The sequence below is a fragment of the Coloeus monedula genome, assembly GCF_965178545.1.
Source record: "Coloeus monedula genome assembly, chromosome: 1".
Classification (NCBI taxonomy): domain Eukaryota; kingdom Metazoa; phylum Chordata; class Aves; order Passeriformes; family Corvidae; genus Coloeus; species Coloeus monedula.
In genome coordinates, this window is record NC_138781.1 from 23,499,655 (window position 1) to 23,517,480 (window position 17,826).

The 17,826-nt window shown below is 36.3% G+C and overlaps 1 protein-coding gene across 6 annotated transcripts in view; it reads left to right on the forward strand.

The window, feature by feature from the left end:
- AKAP9 (A-kinase anchoring protein 9) overlaps positions 1-17,826 on the forward strand; it is a 105,544-nt gene that overhangs the window by 83,042 nt on the left and 4,676 nt on the right. For 4 of the 6 annotated variants that reach the window (XM_082297724.1, XM_082297727.1, XM_082297723.1 and 1 more), the window contains 15 exons: positions 1,989-3,077; positions 4,091-4,231; positions 4,613-5,098; positions 5,530-5,593; positions 6,309-6,427; positions 7,214-7,405; positions 8,259-8,447; positions 9,083-9,227; positions 9,985-10,204; positions 11,163-11,313; positions 12,203-12,871; positions 14,616-14,815; positions 15,629-15,737; positions 16,595-16,780; positions 17,341-17,541. In XM_082297724.1, coding sequence (XP_082153850.1) covers positions 1,989-3,077; positions 4,091-4,231; positions 4,613-5,098; positions 5,530-5,593; positions 6,309-6,427; positions 7,214-7,405; positions 8,259-8,447; positions 9,083-9,227; positions 9,985-10,204; positions 11,163-11,313; positions 12,203-12,871; positions 14,616-14,815; positions 15,629-15,737; positions 16,595-16,780; positions 17,341-17,541 — 4,161 coding nt within the window. The remainder of the gene's footprint in view (positions 1-1,988; positions 3,078-4,090; positions 4,232-4,612; positions 5,099-5,529; positions 5,594-6,308; positions 6,428-7,213; positions 7,406-8,258; positions 8,448-9,082; positions 9,228-9,984; positions 10,205-11,162; positions 11,314-12,202; positions 12,872-14,615; positions 14,816-15,628; positions 15,738-16,594; positions 16,781-17,340; positions 17,542-17,826) is intronic. The other 2 variants (XM_082297726.1, XM_082297728.1) reach the window with 2 other exon arrangements.

A 17,826-nucleotide genomic window follows, 5' to 3' on the forward strand; every position in this document is an offset into this window, starting at 1 on the left:
TTTTAGCAGTTGAACAGAGCTCCGTGAGCTTGTGTGAATGCTTTGTCCTCATACCAGTGTTGGAAACGTCTTTTATCCAGTTTCAAGCATGGAGGTGCAAAAAAAATGGTGTGTTTTATTAGCAATAGAGAGGAAGACAGAAAGAAGCAGATTTATCTTTTATTTACTGAGCCTTAGCACCTGTAGCTTTCTCTTATTTTTCAATTATCTGGTTTTCAGATAATTAGCTGGTTTTATCAGCTTCATCTTCTTTTGGCTTACTCTGATTTTATACAGATAAAACACATCGATTTTTTCAGTGGCTGAATTTTGCATCTGACTATTTTAAATGTCATTTATTAGTCATAAGCTTTAACTCAAAAGCAAGTTAAGAACAGGATTTCTGTTATCCCTTGGTAGCTGACAGAACATTTAGGCTAACATTCTACTAGGACATATTGAATCCACTAAAATAGGGCTCTGACTGAGCTGGATAATTTCCCTGAGTCTTTATGTACAAAACTCAGTTATAGTGAAACAGTGACAAAACTTAGAATTGGATTTAGAAAACTGGATTTAGGAAATACTATACTTCAAGAATCCAGAACAGTTCTGCTCTATACAATGACCCCAGTAATAGAGTTACAGTTCTTGCCTTGAGAAAAACACCTAGGATTCAGTTAAAATTCATTTTAATAATTGGTTCTTCTCTTGTTACATGAAGTTTAATTTTCTTAATTTCATCCTCTGACGTGGTTTTATTTTCCAGGACATTAAATAATTACTCTGCTTGATTATGAGAGCATTATTAAAATTAATAGATTATTCTTAGGTTAATCCCTTTTCTAAGTCCCCTGGACATCTTCATCCCACAAAGTGCTTTTCTTTTAATTGCTGTATTTGTGTTCTGTGGGCCTTTATTCCATTACAGTTTGAAGAACAGAAACCTCTATGCTGAGTTGATACCGATCACCAGGACCACTGTGCTTTCTTCTGCCTGTGGAGCAGAGTTGCAATTGTATGATCTTTAAGGTCCTTTCTAACCCAAGCCATTTTATGATGTTATGACTTGTTCAGATTTTATTTAGTGTTTTTGAGCTTCCTCTAGTTTTTGTGGATTTTTGAAATTAAGTTCTTGGTTGGCAAACCAGCCTTTCTAATTTATATGGCCACATTCATTTTTGTACATATGCTTAATACAAAGTCATCTTATTATTCTATTTAACTAACTAAGCATAGTGAAGTATTAAGTGATAAAGGAAAAAACATGGCTATTTGAGTAATGAATTTAGTCATCTTTCATCTTTTCTGCATGTTTTCTTCATATTCTAAAAGACTCTGTTAGAGTTCTTACCTATTTTAGATATCTTAACTGATTTTATTTTATGTATTTCCAAATATTTTTGACATACTTTCTTCTGCCTTCTATATTTCCACTGTAGAAGCACTGTTCACTTCAGATCTCCAAATACTCACTTAAAAAAAATCCATTTTGTTTCTTAGACTTACTACTTATTATCTGGTCTGTCTTTATTTTATTTTTGTAAAGGGAAATTTTTTTTGTCGTTCTTCTACACTCAAGTGAAATTTGCTCCCGCTGCAATTTAAAAAGGGTTTTAATGAATTTTTTTAAACTTATTCTATTGTAATCTGATAACTTCTTTTTATTCCTTTTGCTAAGAAATTTATTTATTAAACTTAGATTTTTTTCAACACCAGTCATTCCATTTTTTGTTTCTACTCATTTATTAGAAACCACCATGTTACAAATGCTTTCCACTTCATCTGATGCTTTAATACCTATTTTTTATTTCTTTAAGGTCACAGGCTACTTTGTCAGTCCTGTTTGAAGATGTCTCAATTCTCATAAAGCTTTAGAAGAGACATCACATTAAGACATTCTCTGAGAACTTTCTTTTACAAGGTCTTTCAGTGTTTAATTAAACTGTTTCTGGGAAGTCCAGACCAAAAATTATCTGGGTGTTTCTGTTTGGGCTTTTTTTCCCCAGATTATTGAAGAGCAAAACGAGCATATACGGGAGCTTGAAGCCCAGGTAGAATGTCTGAAAAGCGATCAAGAACGTGTGAAGAAAAAGAATGATGAGGAAGTAGAGCAGTTGAATGATGTAATTGATAAGCTTCAGCAGGAGCTGGCAATTATTGAACAAAGAGTACCAGCAGACATTGCTGGTTTTCAAGAAGATGCTGACAGTCCGAAACACATACTTGAAGCAGTTCTGGCAGAAAAGGAAGCTTTGGAAAAGCAAGTAGAAAACATAAATGCAGAGGCATCTCAAACAAAGAATGAGCTTGAGGAAACTAAGTTAAAAATGAGCCAGTTAAAGCAAGAAATAAGTATGTTAAAAAAAGAGCATGAAAGAATAACAGAGAAGTATAAGTGTGCAGTAGTCCAAGGTGATAAGTCAAACCCAGAAGACAGGAGCAATGGGAAAACTGAACAAATGGAAGGAGGCTTATGTCAGGAGATAGAGTTGCTAGATCAGTCCCAACTTAGGACTTCAGATGAGAGTGCAAGAGTCACCATTAGCAAGATGGAGATACAACTGCAGGAACTTCAGGCATGCATTAAAGAAAAAGATTCAGAACTGTGCCAGTCCTACAATGAAATAAAAGACATGAAAGAGCAAAGCAAAGCTGAAAGAGAAGCACTTAAAAAGAGGATATTAGAACTGGAGAAGACACTAATGGAGAAGGTTGCTGCTGCTCTTGTGAGTCAGGTTCAGCTAAATGCAGTTCAAGAGCAGAGAAAATTCGTGCAGGAAATTCAGGAAGCTTCAAAATGTGTGGATGAAGCAAGCAAGAATACCCAAACAGAGGGTTTGAGTGATAGAACTGAAAATGAGACAGAATCAAAATTATCACTCTTAACACAGAGGCTTAGTGAGATGGAAGACCAACTGGCAATGGTAAATCGTAGCTTGGAGCTAGAAAAAGAAAATGTAAAAGTTGCACAAAAGGAAGCTACAGTGAAAGAAGAGAGGTTCTTAGAACTTCAACAATTGCTAGAAGAGGTTCAAGAAAAACATAAAGGAGAGATTCAGAAATATATTAAACAAGAAGAAATGCAGACATACCAGGTAATTAGATGCCACTTCCTTTTGGCTTGTTTTCACTAAAACCTGTTATTTTATGTAAAGTATAATGAATGAAATGGTTGTTAATGAGGATAACTATAGGAATATTCTGCTGTGTGTAGCAGTTCAGTTTCTATATTATCCTTACAGTCACAAAGAAGAGAAGGATGCTATTTTAGGGGAACCCCATGATCAGTTTCCATTTTGCATTAAAAACGCCTTACCTTTTCACGCATGTAAGGTGCTTTTGAATTTTGGACATATAATTTCTTATTCTTAATTTGACTTGACATAGAATAGAATGTAGTACACTTTTACATGGTGTGGAGGCAGAGAGATAAAAATTAAAATCATGAAAGCTGTCTAAGAGAGTATTCATAATGGTAAGGGAAGTGATACCATTTTGTCTATACAGGTTTTTTTGGGATGGAGGTTGTTTATTTATATATGTTTTGATCTTGGTTTATGTTTTCTTGTTTTCCCATCTCAGTTCCAAAGATATTTCACCTTAAGTAGTTTTTCCAGATTTGTCCAGATTTCCGTGCACTAGTGGTTTATTGCCTCTCAACTTAGAACCATCAGTCAAAATTTACTATATTTGATAGTCCAAAAATGGGCTTGATATCTCTCAATGTGAGAGTTTCATCAATCATGGAACCCAGCACTGGTCAAGAAAAGGTTCTAAGATCCTTGATCCAAATACAAATTTAGTGAATGTCATAAATGTCTTGTGAGTTAGATAATATTATCAGACCTCATTTCCTACTCTCTGTTTACCTTCCTCCCTGTGGTTTCTGTGGGATGTACCCAATTTATGGTTGCAGTTCTCTCTACAGTAAACTGTAGGATAGTCTTTTCTCCCATGGTCTTAGTCTTACTTTTGAGGCTGTGTTAACCCAAATAACATACATTTGTTTTTTCCTTTGGTCTTTTCACTTTGTAAGTTTCTGTGAAAGTGATCACTGCTGTTAAAACTTGATTCTTTACCATTTTCCGTGTTTTGTGTTGCCATATAGGTAGAAGCAAAGATCATGGAAAGTCAAAAAGAAAATGTGCTTATTAATGAACTTGAACAAGTGAAAGAAGAGGCAGCTGCTGCTAAGGAAGAGCTGAGCAGTTACAGAGAAAAGGCAGAAAAACTTCAGCAAGAACTAGCAGTAAGAACCAGAGTGTTCCTTATTGTATTTAAATCAAATAATTATACAGGACTTACTGTTCAAATATGCATGCTATAGTTTGGGGGGTTTTAATCATTTACTGAGAATGCTACCAAGAAAAACAGCCACTCACTGCCTGCTGGGAGTGGAACAGAGCTGATGCTGTAGATCAAATATTCACTCATTGCCACAGTACTTAGTTTTACTGCAGTGCAGCAGTGGACCTAGAGCTGTATTTCTTAGGAGATAATATTTGCCACCATGTGTCTTAACTGCTTTAAAATAGGACTAAATTGAGCTGTAATGGTTCAGAGGGTTGCTTGGATTTTAGCTGTTTTAAGTGTTTGGAAGGATTGCACTTGAGGTTCTCCATATTTACAGGTAAAAGAGGCAAGTCTGATACATCTTCAGGAAGACCTGTGCAAGGTCGAAGAGAGCCTGGTTCAAGCAGAAGAGAGGCTTGCAAGTTACCTGAGAAAGGACAAAGAAATGGTGAAAACTGAAAGCAAGAGGGATGCAGAAATATCGTGTGATCTGTCAACCAGTGAGTCTACTCTAACTGGAAACAGCTCCTCACTGCAAACAGACAATACTGTGGAAATCTCACCAGTCCTTGTTAAAAATGCAGGAATCCAAATTGATTTGCAAAATGGATGTTCTTCAGAAGAGATTGCAGAGATTGTAAGAGAATTTACTGAAAAAATCGACCAAATGCAGGAACTCCACGCGGCTGAAATCATGGACATGGAGACAAGGCATATCTCTGAGTCTGAAGCATTAAAGAGAGAGAAGTTTGTTGCAGTACAAGTATTGACTGAAGAATGTAATACTTTAAAGGAAGTCGTAGAAACTCTACAAGCCAAAGAAGTATGTATCTTATTTTTTAATTACTGAAATACTTTGGTTTAAACTTTTGCTCTGGGTACAGAAATTCCCATTTAAAATCTGTTAAGTGTGAACCACCACACGCTCAGTAAAAAACTTTTAAATGTTCTAGTGTTTCCATGGCCCTGGGAGAGATTGTGAACCCGTTTCTCAGCATTTAAGTTTGCAGGTTTGCTCAACTATCAAGTGCTTCCTTGTGCTTCTGCCTTGGACCTGTCCTGTTCTGTGAAATGGGGACAAGTGTAGGTCACCCTGTGGAATGCCGTCTCTCTCATATTCAGTTTTATTACTTTGATTGCAGGGGAAATGGAACAAAGAGGTTCACATTGTTTCCTGCTCCTTCAAAGTCACTCCCTTATTGAGAGTGATGAAGGGCTGTTTAAAGATTTGATTGTTTTCTTTTCTAAATACAGAGAATCCCAGTTTCTGGATTAGCACGTTCTCCACCATATCAAGCTAGAGATGGAGGTTCTAGTGGTAAGAAATTTGTTTTTACAGATTTCAAAGAGCATTACAAATTAAGCCTGCTTTTTTCAATATTAAGTTTACCATTAAAGAGTTTGTCTTCTAAGAAATCCAAACAGCAACTGCCCACATTGAAGCAGAAGCCTGTTGGCACTAACAAAAGGTTCTGGACATGACATGTCTATTAATTTGGTACAAAAGGAAAATGTCTGGAGCAGAGATGGGTTTTAGTTGGGGCATCAGATGCTAATTTTTCTTCTTCCCATTGGAGTTTCTATATCCATCTTAGCTATTACATTATCTCTTCAGTGTAGCTTCATGATCTCCTGATAGTGTTTAAAGCTACAGCTCCCTAGCAGTGGAAGATGATGACAGATATTGACTTCTTCAAGTGCAATAAAAATTATTACAGTGATCCTTTTCATAGGCAAGGTGAAACATTTTAAACGTGGGTCATTTGGCAGAAGTGTTTATGCAAATAGTTGTTTCTCTTGTAAAACTAGGATTTTTAAATTTGGTTGTGGTTTTATTTTTTAGTTTTGTTTTGCTGTTACTTCTTTGAAACTGAAAAAGAAAAATATAAAACAGGTAGTCTCCAGCTTAGAATGAACCTTTAGTGGCATGCAACTACCTGTTAAAACAACAGATAAAAAATACTTTTTTGATGCCTGTTCTTCAAAGCTTCACAGTAATCCAGCTTTCATGTTTTTTTCTCCTTTTATTTTAGACTCCAGTTCAGACTGGAGTTCAGGAATGTATCTTGCTCAGACCCAGGGATCTGACACGATAGCTGAAGGAATAGATGAAGGTGAAACTTCAACAGATTTACTTCCAAAAAAAATTAAGGTAAAATGGACACAATCTTTTTTTTTTATGGAACAAGAGTGATACTACTGAAAGTTGAGATTAGCTTCTTCTTGATCATTGATAATCAAACAGAGCCATTTAGATAAGTTTTAGTGTTGACTATTTTAATACATTTTAAAATACTTCTGAACAATGATGTGCATTTTTGCATTTTAAATTAGGCTAAATAGGAATTTTATATCTGTAGGCTTGTTCTCAGTTATGATTATGAGTAATAAAACTACTGTTACAATTTATTGCAATTTTGTTGTATTAACAATAATGTCATGATCATATATTACATAATTTTATAGATTCTATGTTTATACTATATTATGAAAGCAAATGTGTTTATTATAAACAGTAAGGGTATCATGCTTTAATTACATAAAAAAAAAAGTATTTAGTGACAAAGCCTTAGCTTCATAGTAATTTCAAACAGTGAATGGTAAAGCTCACCTGGAAGCTTCCCAGGACTTTTGTTTTTAAAATGTCAGTTTCCATTAGTAGCTGTTTTAAGAATTAAAAATTGATTTGACCAATGTACACTGGAAAATTTTATTGGAAACTGAGAAAAAATACAGCTGTTTAATAAGTTTCTGTCTGATAGATATAAAGGACTGGGTGACACTTCTGTCCTTGATACAAGGAAGCATAGTTTCCTTATGCTGATCAAATTAGAAGTACCAGTTTTCCAATACATATGAAATGAGATTGCAATTATTTTTGTTATTATTATATCTTGTTACTACTGGCATTAATGATTTCTTTTTGGTTTTATCGTAGGGTTTGCTGAGAGCAGTCCATCATGAAGGCATACAGGTGCTGTCTCTCACTGAATTTCCATATGGTGAAAGAGATCTGTCACCTCATGAGCAAGAGCCAGAATCTTGGTTAGAAGAAAGAAAAGCTTTCCTAAGCACCATCTCATCTTTGAAAGACCTAATTGCAAAAATGCAAGTTCACAGAGAAGCCGAGGTATAAATAATACCATAAGATTCTATCTGAATAAAAAATTATTTATTATAACATTCAAAGACACATTCACTGTTCAGGTTTAAATGCCTAAATATTCTGTTACAAGGCAACATATTTTAAAAATGTGCCATAAAACTGCATATTGCACTTTATGGTTGTAGTCTGTCTTAAATTACAGCTGGTATTTGTTCTTCTGTTCATTGATAACTTTTGACTGTATAGATCCACCTTCTAAGAAGAATCCTATTTTGAAAGCATGTTCCAGTAGCAGTTGAAGTAGAATATTTAATGCTGTTGTTTATTGGCATATTAATCAGTAATCTGTTAAAACTTTTGCTTGTTAAATTATCCCCGTTAGACTCTTGGATATATGTAGGTAGTTTCTATTAGTTCAGCATTTCCTTTACCATGCAAAGTGGGCAGATGACCTTCATGTCATTTAAATTAAATCTTTTTCAGATATAATATCACAGAATCACAGAATGAACTAGGTTGGAAAAAACCTTGGAGATCATTAAGTCCAACACAGCCCTGTGAGAGCCTAGGAAGAGATGCAATGTGCTAAAAATTAAAAGAATAGTGTAATATAGTAACATAAGTAGTAACTACACAGGGCTAAGTTTTCAGTTACAAAAAGCTAAATTGCCTCCATCTAAAACAAAGCTAAAAGTTTAGTATTTGTGAATGCTGAAAAATTCATAATGTGTACAGTAAGTGCATCCATTTGGATGGATGAAATTTACACAATTATTCAGAAAAGCTAACTAGTCCACTGAAAGCACACACTTTACATTGAGTTATAACAATGTAATCTTTCCGTTTGGCACTTCAAATTATTGTTGTACCACTGCAGATTTATGCAAGTACTGAATCTCCTGAAGGTGTCTCAGACTGGCGAGGAGAACTTCTGCATGCCATTCAACAGCTTTTTGTGAGGGAACAAAATGTTCTTCTTGCTGCATTTCAAACTGAACTTGCAGAAACAGGCACAAGAGATGCAGTGATGTTGATGAATCAGTTAGAGCACAGACTACAGGAGCAGGTAATATAAACCATACTGTAGTCAAAGTGTTTGTCTACATTAGATTTTAATTTAAAATGTATAAATCCATTAAAATATGTGTATTAATAGTAGTTTTGACAGTCTAAGGATGAAAAAGTCAGACTTGCAGAAAGAAGTGATGTCTTTAAAAGAAAAGTGATGTGGCATGGGAAAGAAACTTTTGGGTGCACAAGTTATAGAATGTATACAGCCTTCAGAGAGCAAGTTGAATTAAACACAGTTGTCCTGAGCGATTTCATTAAGGTAATTAGAATTATGTTACACTGTCTAAGAGAAAAGATAGCTTGTTTATATAAAATAAGTTGCAAGAAGAGAAAGTGATAAGGCTGCTATGGGACAGAGAGAAGGTCAGTTTTCTCCTCTGGAACATGGAAGGATTAGTGAGAAAAATTGCAATTTGCCAGAAAAGTGATAGCTCTTTTCAGTCTGTAATTTTGATGCCTAGTAGAGAAATAAAAAAATAACAAGTAGTTCTTTCAAATATAATACTGACTTAATTGAAAATGTTTTGAATATATATGCACTATGAATGTATAAATAAATATTATATCAACACTACAGATATTTTCATAAAATCTGGAGTTTTACTTTTAAAATATTTCTAATGCTAATAGGCTACTAACCAGAGAGCAGCAATGGACTGTCTTCAGAATGCAGACAGAAGAAGTTTGCTGATGGAGATTCAAGTATTACATGCTCAGATGAACAGTAAGAAAAGTAACCCAAAGAGAGAACAAGAGATTGATTCAAAAAGCCAAGGTGACTTCTGTGGTAATATATGTCAGTTTCCAAATGCTTTCAAGGCAGTGCTCATAACGTTGTAAGTGACAAAAATGGTGACTTTCCTTGCTCTCCGATTTTGATATGCGTGTGCTGAACATGCATACTTTTTATCTTCTTCAATCTTCTTTGATTACTTTTGCAAAAATTAAGGTATAATCTGTGTTCTTATGACTTGTATCAAACTGAAAGTGATACAAAGTTATGTTCAATTGCTATAAAAATCGAGCTTGAATTTTGAGGCTATTTTCCATGTATATGCTTCACTATTTAGGTTCAGCAGCTTTGAAATTATCTAAGTTGGATAGTCAGTCAATGCAGAAACTAAGAAGCAATTAGAATGAAGAACAAAAAGTTCAGAGAACAGGTATACTTTAAAATTAAGTAAAGCTCACTGTCAGTGTGTAGTTACAAATATTAGGTCACAGGTATACATATGTAATATATCTAATTTCAGTTATGTTAATCATTATCCAAATGATGCATATTGATATAGTTGCACACGTCTTGTAGCCTTTAAGAAAATCAGAAGTTGAAGTGATTTCTTGAAAGTGTGAAAGGTATTCAGGTATAAAAGGCATGGTTTTCCTTTTATTCAACTAATGAAAGGATGTATTATCTTAAAATATCACTCTTAATAATAGCTTTGTGGTCACGCGCTAGCTAGGGGAAGCTTTACCCAAACACACAATGCTTTTTTACGAAGTAATTTCCGTATTAATGATGCTCTCATTAGAAATGCTGGAGTATAATATGCAGCAGAAGCAGTTGCAAATACTGGAGATGCAAGTGGAGCTCCGGAGTATGAAGGACAGAGCAGCTGAACTTCAGGAGCAGCTGAATTCAGAGAGAATGATGGGCGCAGAGCTGAAGAATGAACTTGCACAAGCCAAACTAGAGCTTGAAGCTACCCTTAAAGCCCAGCACAAGCACTTCAAGGACCTAGAAACCATCAGGTGTGGCTTTAAGTGCTTTCTGTGTTGACTGTGAAGATCATCTTTCTTAATCTGAAATCATAATACCGATTTTATTAAGGGCATTGATTTCATGCAGTATAAGTGCTTCTCAGTATTTCTGTAAAACCTTCCTGACAAAAATAGACTTGTTACAGTTGACAAAAAATGTATTTCAATTCATAGTTTGATTTAATGCTTTATTAATTATCAAGTTCCTTTTTAAACTTTGCTACATTAGACTACTCTATACAAGCTAATAAGTAGACCATATTTGTTGAAGGTTTTTTAAACTGAACATGGAGAAAAAAATCGCAAAGTTAAGATGACTTTGCAAGTACTTCCATGTGAAATACTCTTAAATTTTCTTTGATGTGGTTGATAGCAGAGGCCACAGATTTGGCACTTAGGAAAGCCATTATTATTTTTGCCTGAACCAGAGGGATGCACCCATGAACACTATCTTAATGTTCAGCTCAGAGATAACAAATTAAGCTGGAGTTTAAATTGGGATTACTTTAGAGGTTTACTTTATACCCTTTACAGACGATCAGGAGCAAGTTTCTTTTGCAAACGGATGCAAAATTGATTTGCACAGAGTGAAAATTCAGGTCATAGATTTTTCTTTTTTCCCCAATATATTTTTTTCCCTTGAGAAACATGGCAGCATTCTTTAAGATTTTGGCCAGTGACTGGATTAGGTTGAACACTAACTGCCTCTGAGCCCCCACAAGTGGCAGCTACAAAGTTAGCAGGATGAACACAGTTTCTATCATTCTTGAGTTATGCAGATCCTTTGGTTTTGAGTTAGTCTTGCCTTTCTAAATAGGCTTTTCACTGTTACTCTACTAGACTAGCAGTGTTTTCAGTGCACAGGATGGAATAAAAAACCAAGTAACTGACCTTATCATGATTGGATTAGAGCCATTGCCTAATGTAAAAGTTGCCCGTTTCTTTTTAGGACTGAAGTTAAAGAAAAAGCAGCTGAGCTAGATATTCTCAAGGATACAATGGCCAACGAACAGAAAAAATCAAGAGAGCTACAGTGGGCTTTGGAAAAGGAAAAGGCTAAAATGGAACGCAGTGAAGAAAGAGGAAGAGAAGAGCTTGAGGTATTCCATAATTCCAAGTGGCCTGGAACATCAAAGAGCATGAAAATATTCTTTTGGTTAACATTTCATCTCAGCTTACGTTTTTGCCCAATGCATTCTTCATGCTCTGTCTTCAACTGTAGTATTATATCATCTAGAGCTAAGAAAGATGTATAGAAGCTGTGTGGCAAAGTAAGAAAAAGGCCTGATGCACATCCCGTTTAAATCAATAGGAATTTTACCGTGCTTTTCAGGCCCAAGATTAAAAGATTCTATAGTGGCCCTCTATTATTCAAGGGGACAGAACACTGCTAATATGGCTACACCCAGCCCCCACCACAGCCTAACTTGCAAAATGTGGTATTTAAGGAGACATATTCTTTGTCACCATTTAAAAAGTCAGCAGTTTCACCTCATGAAAATCAAACTAGGGAGTTTACTTTAGGAGAAGATGCTTCATTAATATCTTCCTTGGTACCTCTGCAGTATTTGCTATAGTGAAGGGGAGAGCAGGTATCCTGGTACAAGACAAAAGGCAAAAAAGCGATAACTTCAATGGCATAGATTTATTCACATCTTGAAATCTGAAGTTGAAAAATCATTTTCACAGTTTTAGAAAGTAAAAGCAGCTGGCTGTCTTCAACATCAGAACTACAGCTGCTTGTATCTCACTATAAAGTATGTGTTACAATGATTCTTCTATTAAATAATCTGATTTTAGAATAAAGACACCTGTAATGAATTTTAGTATCAGATGTAACTGCAGCATTCAGAGTATTGTCACATTAATTGTGAATAGCAAAACCTGTTAAAAGCAGCATGTATAGAGGTAGCATATTTGCAATTTGCAGAAGATAATGGAAAGTATGCACAAATGGCTTTAATCAATCCTTCCGTTTTCTTTTGAAAGGACTTAAAATTTTCTCTTGAAGATCAAAAACAAAAGAACTTAGAGTTAACTAAACTTCTGGAGCAAGAGAAACAGCTGTCAACTGATCTGCAACAGAAAATTGAATCCCAAGAAGCACTCAGTGCTGCCCAGCTGTCACGTGAGCGAGGCCGTAATTCTGAGTTGCAGGTGCTTCTTGAATCAGAGAAGGTTCGAGCTCTCGAAATAAGCAGTGCCCTAGAAAGGGAAAAAGAGCTATGTGCTCAGCTTCAAAGTGCTGAAGATAAGGGGCAAGCTGGAACACCTAATCCATCTGAGGAATTGCTTAAAGAGCTACAGAAGCAAATGGATGAAAAGCATGACCGTATAGTGGAGTTAGTAAGTGAGATGGAGAAGTATAAACTGGAATCTGTGCAAGTGAGACAGCAAATGGAAAAAGAAAGGCAGATCCAGAGGCAAGCATTACAAGCAGAACAAGATGCTAACATAATAGTACAGAAGAAACTCCATGAACTGGAGTCCAAAGTAGAAGACCTTCAGTGGCAACTTGGAGAAAAGAAGCAAGAAGTTCATAAATTAGGGAATGAAACAAAGAAGTTGCAGGAAATAATCCAAGATCTACAGAAAAAAGAGCAGGAGAATGAAGGAAGAAAGGAAGCCGAAAGGACACCAAGCCACAACCCAAATGAGGTACAGTAGGACTGAAAGTAATGTGTAATATTGAAATATGCAATTTAGCTTTAATTCTTTTGTTCAATTGTGTGTCACTGTGCCTTGACTCAATCTATAAAATAGCCTGCAGATTACAGACCATGGGCACCAGAGGATGGGAAAGGGAAGGCAGAGAATGGAAAAGGCAAAGCATTCCAGTTTGCTGCCTAAAACTATTCACCTTCTTCTTCCTTAAAGCAAAGTTACAGAAGTGTATAAGGAGGGGCACAAGCAGGGGAAATGCATCTGGATGTATACACACACTCTGTCTCAGGAGAAGAACATTCCTTGCAACCAGTTGCAGGAATGAGCTATTCCTACTCAGTAATGTCGCAGGTCACTGCCCTTAATCTTTAGTTCATAAACTGCAAGGGGTCTTTGACACCTTATAAGTGGTCTTCCAACAGCTTCAGTAAATAAATGAGTAAGCAATCAAACAAACATATGCATGAATATGTATATGTTAGCAAACAAAACAGAAGAAAGAAATCAAGGTAAAAAATCAGTTTAAGAATATCCTAATTTTTAGATGAATGAAAGCGGTAGCTGTTTCCTCTACGTTTTTCACTCTCATAAAAGGTCAGGGAAAGTTTTAAAATTATTTTTAAATTACTTTTAGAACTTTTTTAGAAACTTTCCTGAAAAAGGTAAGCATTGCTAGGTGAGCGATTTGTGGATAGTTGCAGAGGATTGACATGAGACTTGCTTGCCTCTTTGCTGACCATGTTTTTGCCCATCCTGAGATCATTCTTTTTACCAGTTATCCACGTGTGGAGCCAGGAAGGAAATTTTTCTTTTCATCTAATTTGGCTACCTTTATCTTTTGAAGCATTGGAAACTACCCACAGCTAGAGGCAGGATGTTGAGGGTACTGGTAACTGTGGCAGCAGCAGCCTTCCTGCTATGCTCAGTTTGTGCACCTTGTTCTTCTGCACAGAGGGAACTGCCAGCACTGTGGTCAGCAAAGAGTCTTCCCTTGGGTCAGGTTAGCAGCAGCTGTTGGGTTTTTTTCCCCTCCTCATCAGCAGATAGTCTGATCTGCTTTCCAGGATTTGCCTGGAATTTCAAATAATGAATCTCCTGCTGTTTCCTGTGACATACGCAACACACAGACTTTTTTCTTTGGTACCACACTGTAGGGCAAACAGCCAAAGGCAGAGCCATGGGCTCAGGTTTCTTTGTGAGTGATGGCAGTTCTTCCATGGCAGTGTTGGGAGGTTGTTGCTGAGGAACACCTCTTCAGTGCATTGTGTTGCTTGTGGTAGCATCTGTGGTGTGGTTGCCTGTAACTGTGGACTGACCTCCATCACCATGGTGGTCTCTTTCAGCCCCTGTTTTTCTGACTATGAATTGGTTACCAAAACACATAGGTCCAGTTGCTCAAATTCCATGCACAACTGGTAAAGGAGCTGCTGATGGAAGAAGCAGAAAGGCTTGGTGACTTCCTGCTGACTAAGTTTTTTGACTGGATTCACACTGTAGCTCTATGTTTGCTAGATCTTAGTCAAGAAAGACACTAGACCTTTCATGAATGATAGTTTAGTGCTACACTACAGTCACACTAAACTTCTGTCTCTGTCAGAATTACTTGTTCTTCAGTTTCTGAGGGTGTTTCAGAACTGTATGTTTTCATTTTACAGCATTGGATCACATACATTATATATATATATATAAATATATAAATATATATATATATATATATATGATACATATTTTTTTCCAGACTACCTGGGATACACCCAATGACAGAACAAGAAATTGGGTTCTCCAGCAAAAAATGGAAGGTGCTGAGTCAAATCAGTTGACTTACCGCACACTGACAGGAGATCTCTCTGCTGCTACTGAAATTCTGGAAAAAGTCAGACAAAAGCTGCAAAATGCATCTCCAAAGCTGAAGCAGTTGGCTTGGAAAGCTGCTAGCAGGTTAGACCAGTCTTCAGCTATTTGGTTTTGTTAACAGCAACCAGCAAGCTAATGTATTGGGTTTGAATCATAATTCACAGACTGCAGGGCTTAATTGAGTTTGGGGTTGATCTGGTTTTATTAACAGAGTATCAAGTGCTGTTGTAAATCCTGTTTGTTTTAACAGGGTTCATTTTAAGGCACAGCAAAATTGTCCTTTCTTTCTCTGAAAAGTGATAAGGTTTCTCTGGGTATGGTGTAGGTAGATGAATTTAAAACAGTAATTAAACAATTCATGATGTATAAGGGGATGAATATAGGGATTATTGTTCTGAATCATCCTCCTTGGGGAAAAAACTGATAGTCAAGTGAAACTGATCTTGATTCTTATTTTGGGGGGGTTATCATCTCAATAAGATAAAAAAATATCATGGGAGGTTTGAACCTGGTTTTATTTTGCTGTGATGGTCATTTAATATTAAACATTCCTTCGGACACGTTTGCACAAAGCAGGATGGGGTGTATCTGGGGTATACCCTAAGATTTTGATCACACGGATTCAACAGATTCATGGGAAGCAGAACCACTCTTTTAAATGTGGTTCATGTAGAACATCCCTGTCTACAAATGAGTGGAAACTGTTTTATACACTTTTTTTTCTATATCAAGACAATTTTGTTTAGAGTCACTGAGCAGTCCTGAAAATGTTGCCCTGTCTCCAGTAGTGGTGCTGAAGTGACTTGCTATAGATCCAGTGCATAGGAATCTAGTCCTGTTAGTCTGGCTCAGGGTGTCAGAGTTGATCTGCTGTTGAAACTGTCCCTGTTGTTTCAGATTGCAGTTTGAAACAGCAGATGATCAAGACTTCATTGCAGTACAAAATGCTATTGAAGAAGTTATTTCAGAACTGAAGATACTGCCTGGATTCTCCAGTCTGGAAGAGGTGAGAGTCAATGCTGTAACTTTGATGGGAGAGTTTGGATGATGATATGTGGGCAGAAACCAGTAAGGAGTTTGTAAGCCTGTACTTATTCAGGTCTTTACTTTATAAAGGAAAATTCCAGTGAGTGTTCTGATTGAAGTTGGTAAAGTAAGGGGGTAAAAACATCCTTCCTTTTATTTTTTTATACTTTAAGTGATTTTTCAACTTTCAAATTAAAACTTTTCCAGTTTCATTTTAAATTTCTGTCTCTTGTCTTTTTCTTTAAGAGAAGTTATTTACCTTTCAGCAGTAATCCTGTAACTGAGGAAACTTTTCTCAGTACTTCCTAATATTAAAATCAACACTTAGTATTTACTGTATTGTGTTGACACAACACGTTTACTTAAACTGCCCTGTGTTTACCAAAGGAAAGGCCACTGAAGACTGAGTAACATGCACCTGCGTAAAAAATGAAGTGAGGTAATCTGTTGCAAGGAATTCGGCAATATTTGATTTTTAAGTGAGCTTGATTTGATCCTTACTTTTATTTTAAGGAAGTGTTTTCAATGTAACTTGAAAAAAGCCTTGAGGCTTTTCTTTTCCTCTAAGATAGATAAACATAAACGTAGTAGAAAACTTTGCAAATTGTTATAGCTGATACAATTGAGCTTGTATGAAAGTACTCTGTTGTAATGTACAGGATAAGTATAGACAAGAAAGTCACATTAATCTGTAGTTTACATGTACACTGAAGTTTTTTATGTACAAGTTGATGCAAAGCTATTATCTACAAAAGTTTTTCACTGTAAGCCAGTTATTTTCAAATTGGCAACTTGGATCTAATAGAGGCTGAGTTTGGTTTTCTTTCTTCCTCACAGCTGAAGCTGGTGCTGCCACCAGGGACTCCGTCCAGCTCACTGACTGAGAGGCTGCTGAGGCAAAATGCTGAGCTGACGGGCTTTGTCAGCAGACTGAGTGAAGAGAAGAATAATTTGAGGAATGCTGTTATGAAACTGGAGGAAGAACTGAGAAGACACCAGCACAGACAACCTTCAGCAGACTGTGTATGTCTATGGTGGTGCTGATGTAATGAGTTATGTATAGAGACATAAAAGCATAATTCGTTATCCTAGTCACCCAGTTGAAAGTGATCAAGCTGTCTTTCCTGGTTTCCCTCTACAGAGTAAATGGGTGTGAGTTATTCTTGTTCAGTGATCAGTATGTCTCAGCTCACTCTGTTAAGTGTAAAACTTAGTGATTTTACCCAGCTTCTTTTTGTTAACTACTCTTTTCTTTTAAATGCCTTGTGCCTTTCTTTTTTATCTGTATCTTGTCACCGTGGTAAGCAGCTAATAGATCCAGATAGCTTCAAGATCGTTAAGCTAGTATGATCCACTTGAGGGCAGTATTTTTTGCAGAAGCTGTATCTTTCTGGGACATTGATCAGGCTCCTAAAGTCACTGCTTTTGAGGTGTCAGAGCGCAAGGGTGGCCTCAGATCCAACCAATGGGTAGTTTTTCTCATTAATTTTATGAGCTCTCCACCAAACCAATGACTAGAATGACACAGCTTAAGCTTTTCCAAATCATCCAAGTCATTCAAATTCAGTTTCCTTTGTCTTCAGTCTTCTAGGCATTCATCAGATGTTGGAGTTAATATTGATACTCTTGTTGCCTCTGAGAAGGAAATGTGGAACAGAGAAAGGCTGTCGCTGCAGAAATCTTTGAAACAAGCTGATGCAGAACTCTCCAAGCTAAGAGCAGAGCTCAGGAGTGAGGCTTTCCTCAGAGAACTGGGATCAGATACTGAAAATGCTGTTTTAAGGGTAGGAAGATTTTTTTTCCCCACGTATGAACTACAGCTGCTTTTTAAATTTTGATATGGGCCTATTTTTCATTGTGTTCACTCTGCTTTATTCTGTGTAAACAGATACTAATTCAGTTTTAAAATTTTCATCCTCAGATACCTGACTATTATTTTTTCTATCCAAGAATGACATGTAAGCACCTATGTTGTCCTTTTATGTGTGCTCCATTTCTTGATGTTTAGGTGAACCTCAATATAAGAAGCTGCATTCAGCAAGAGTGAGCAGCAGCACAGTCTTCGCCAT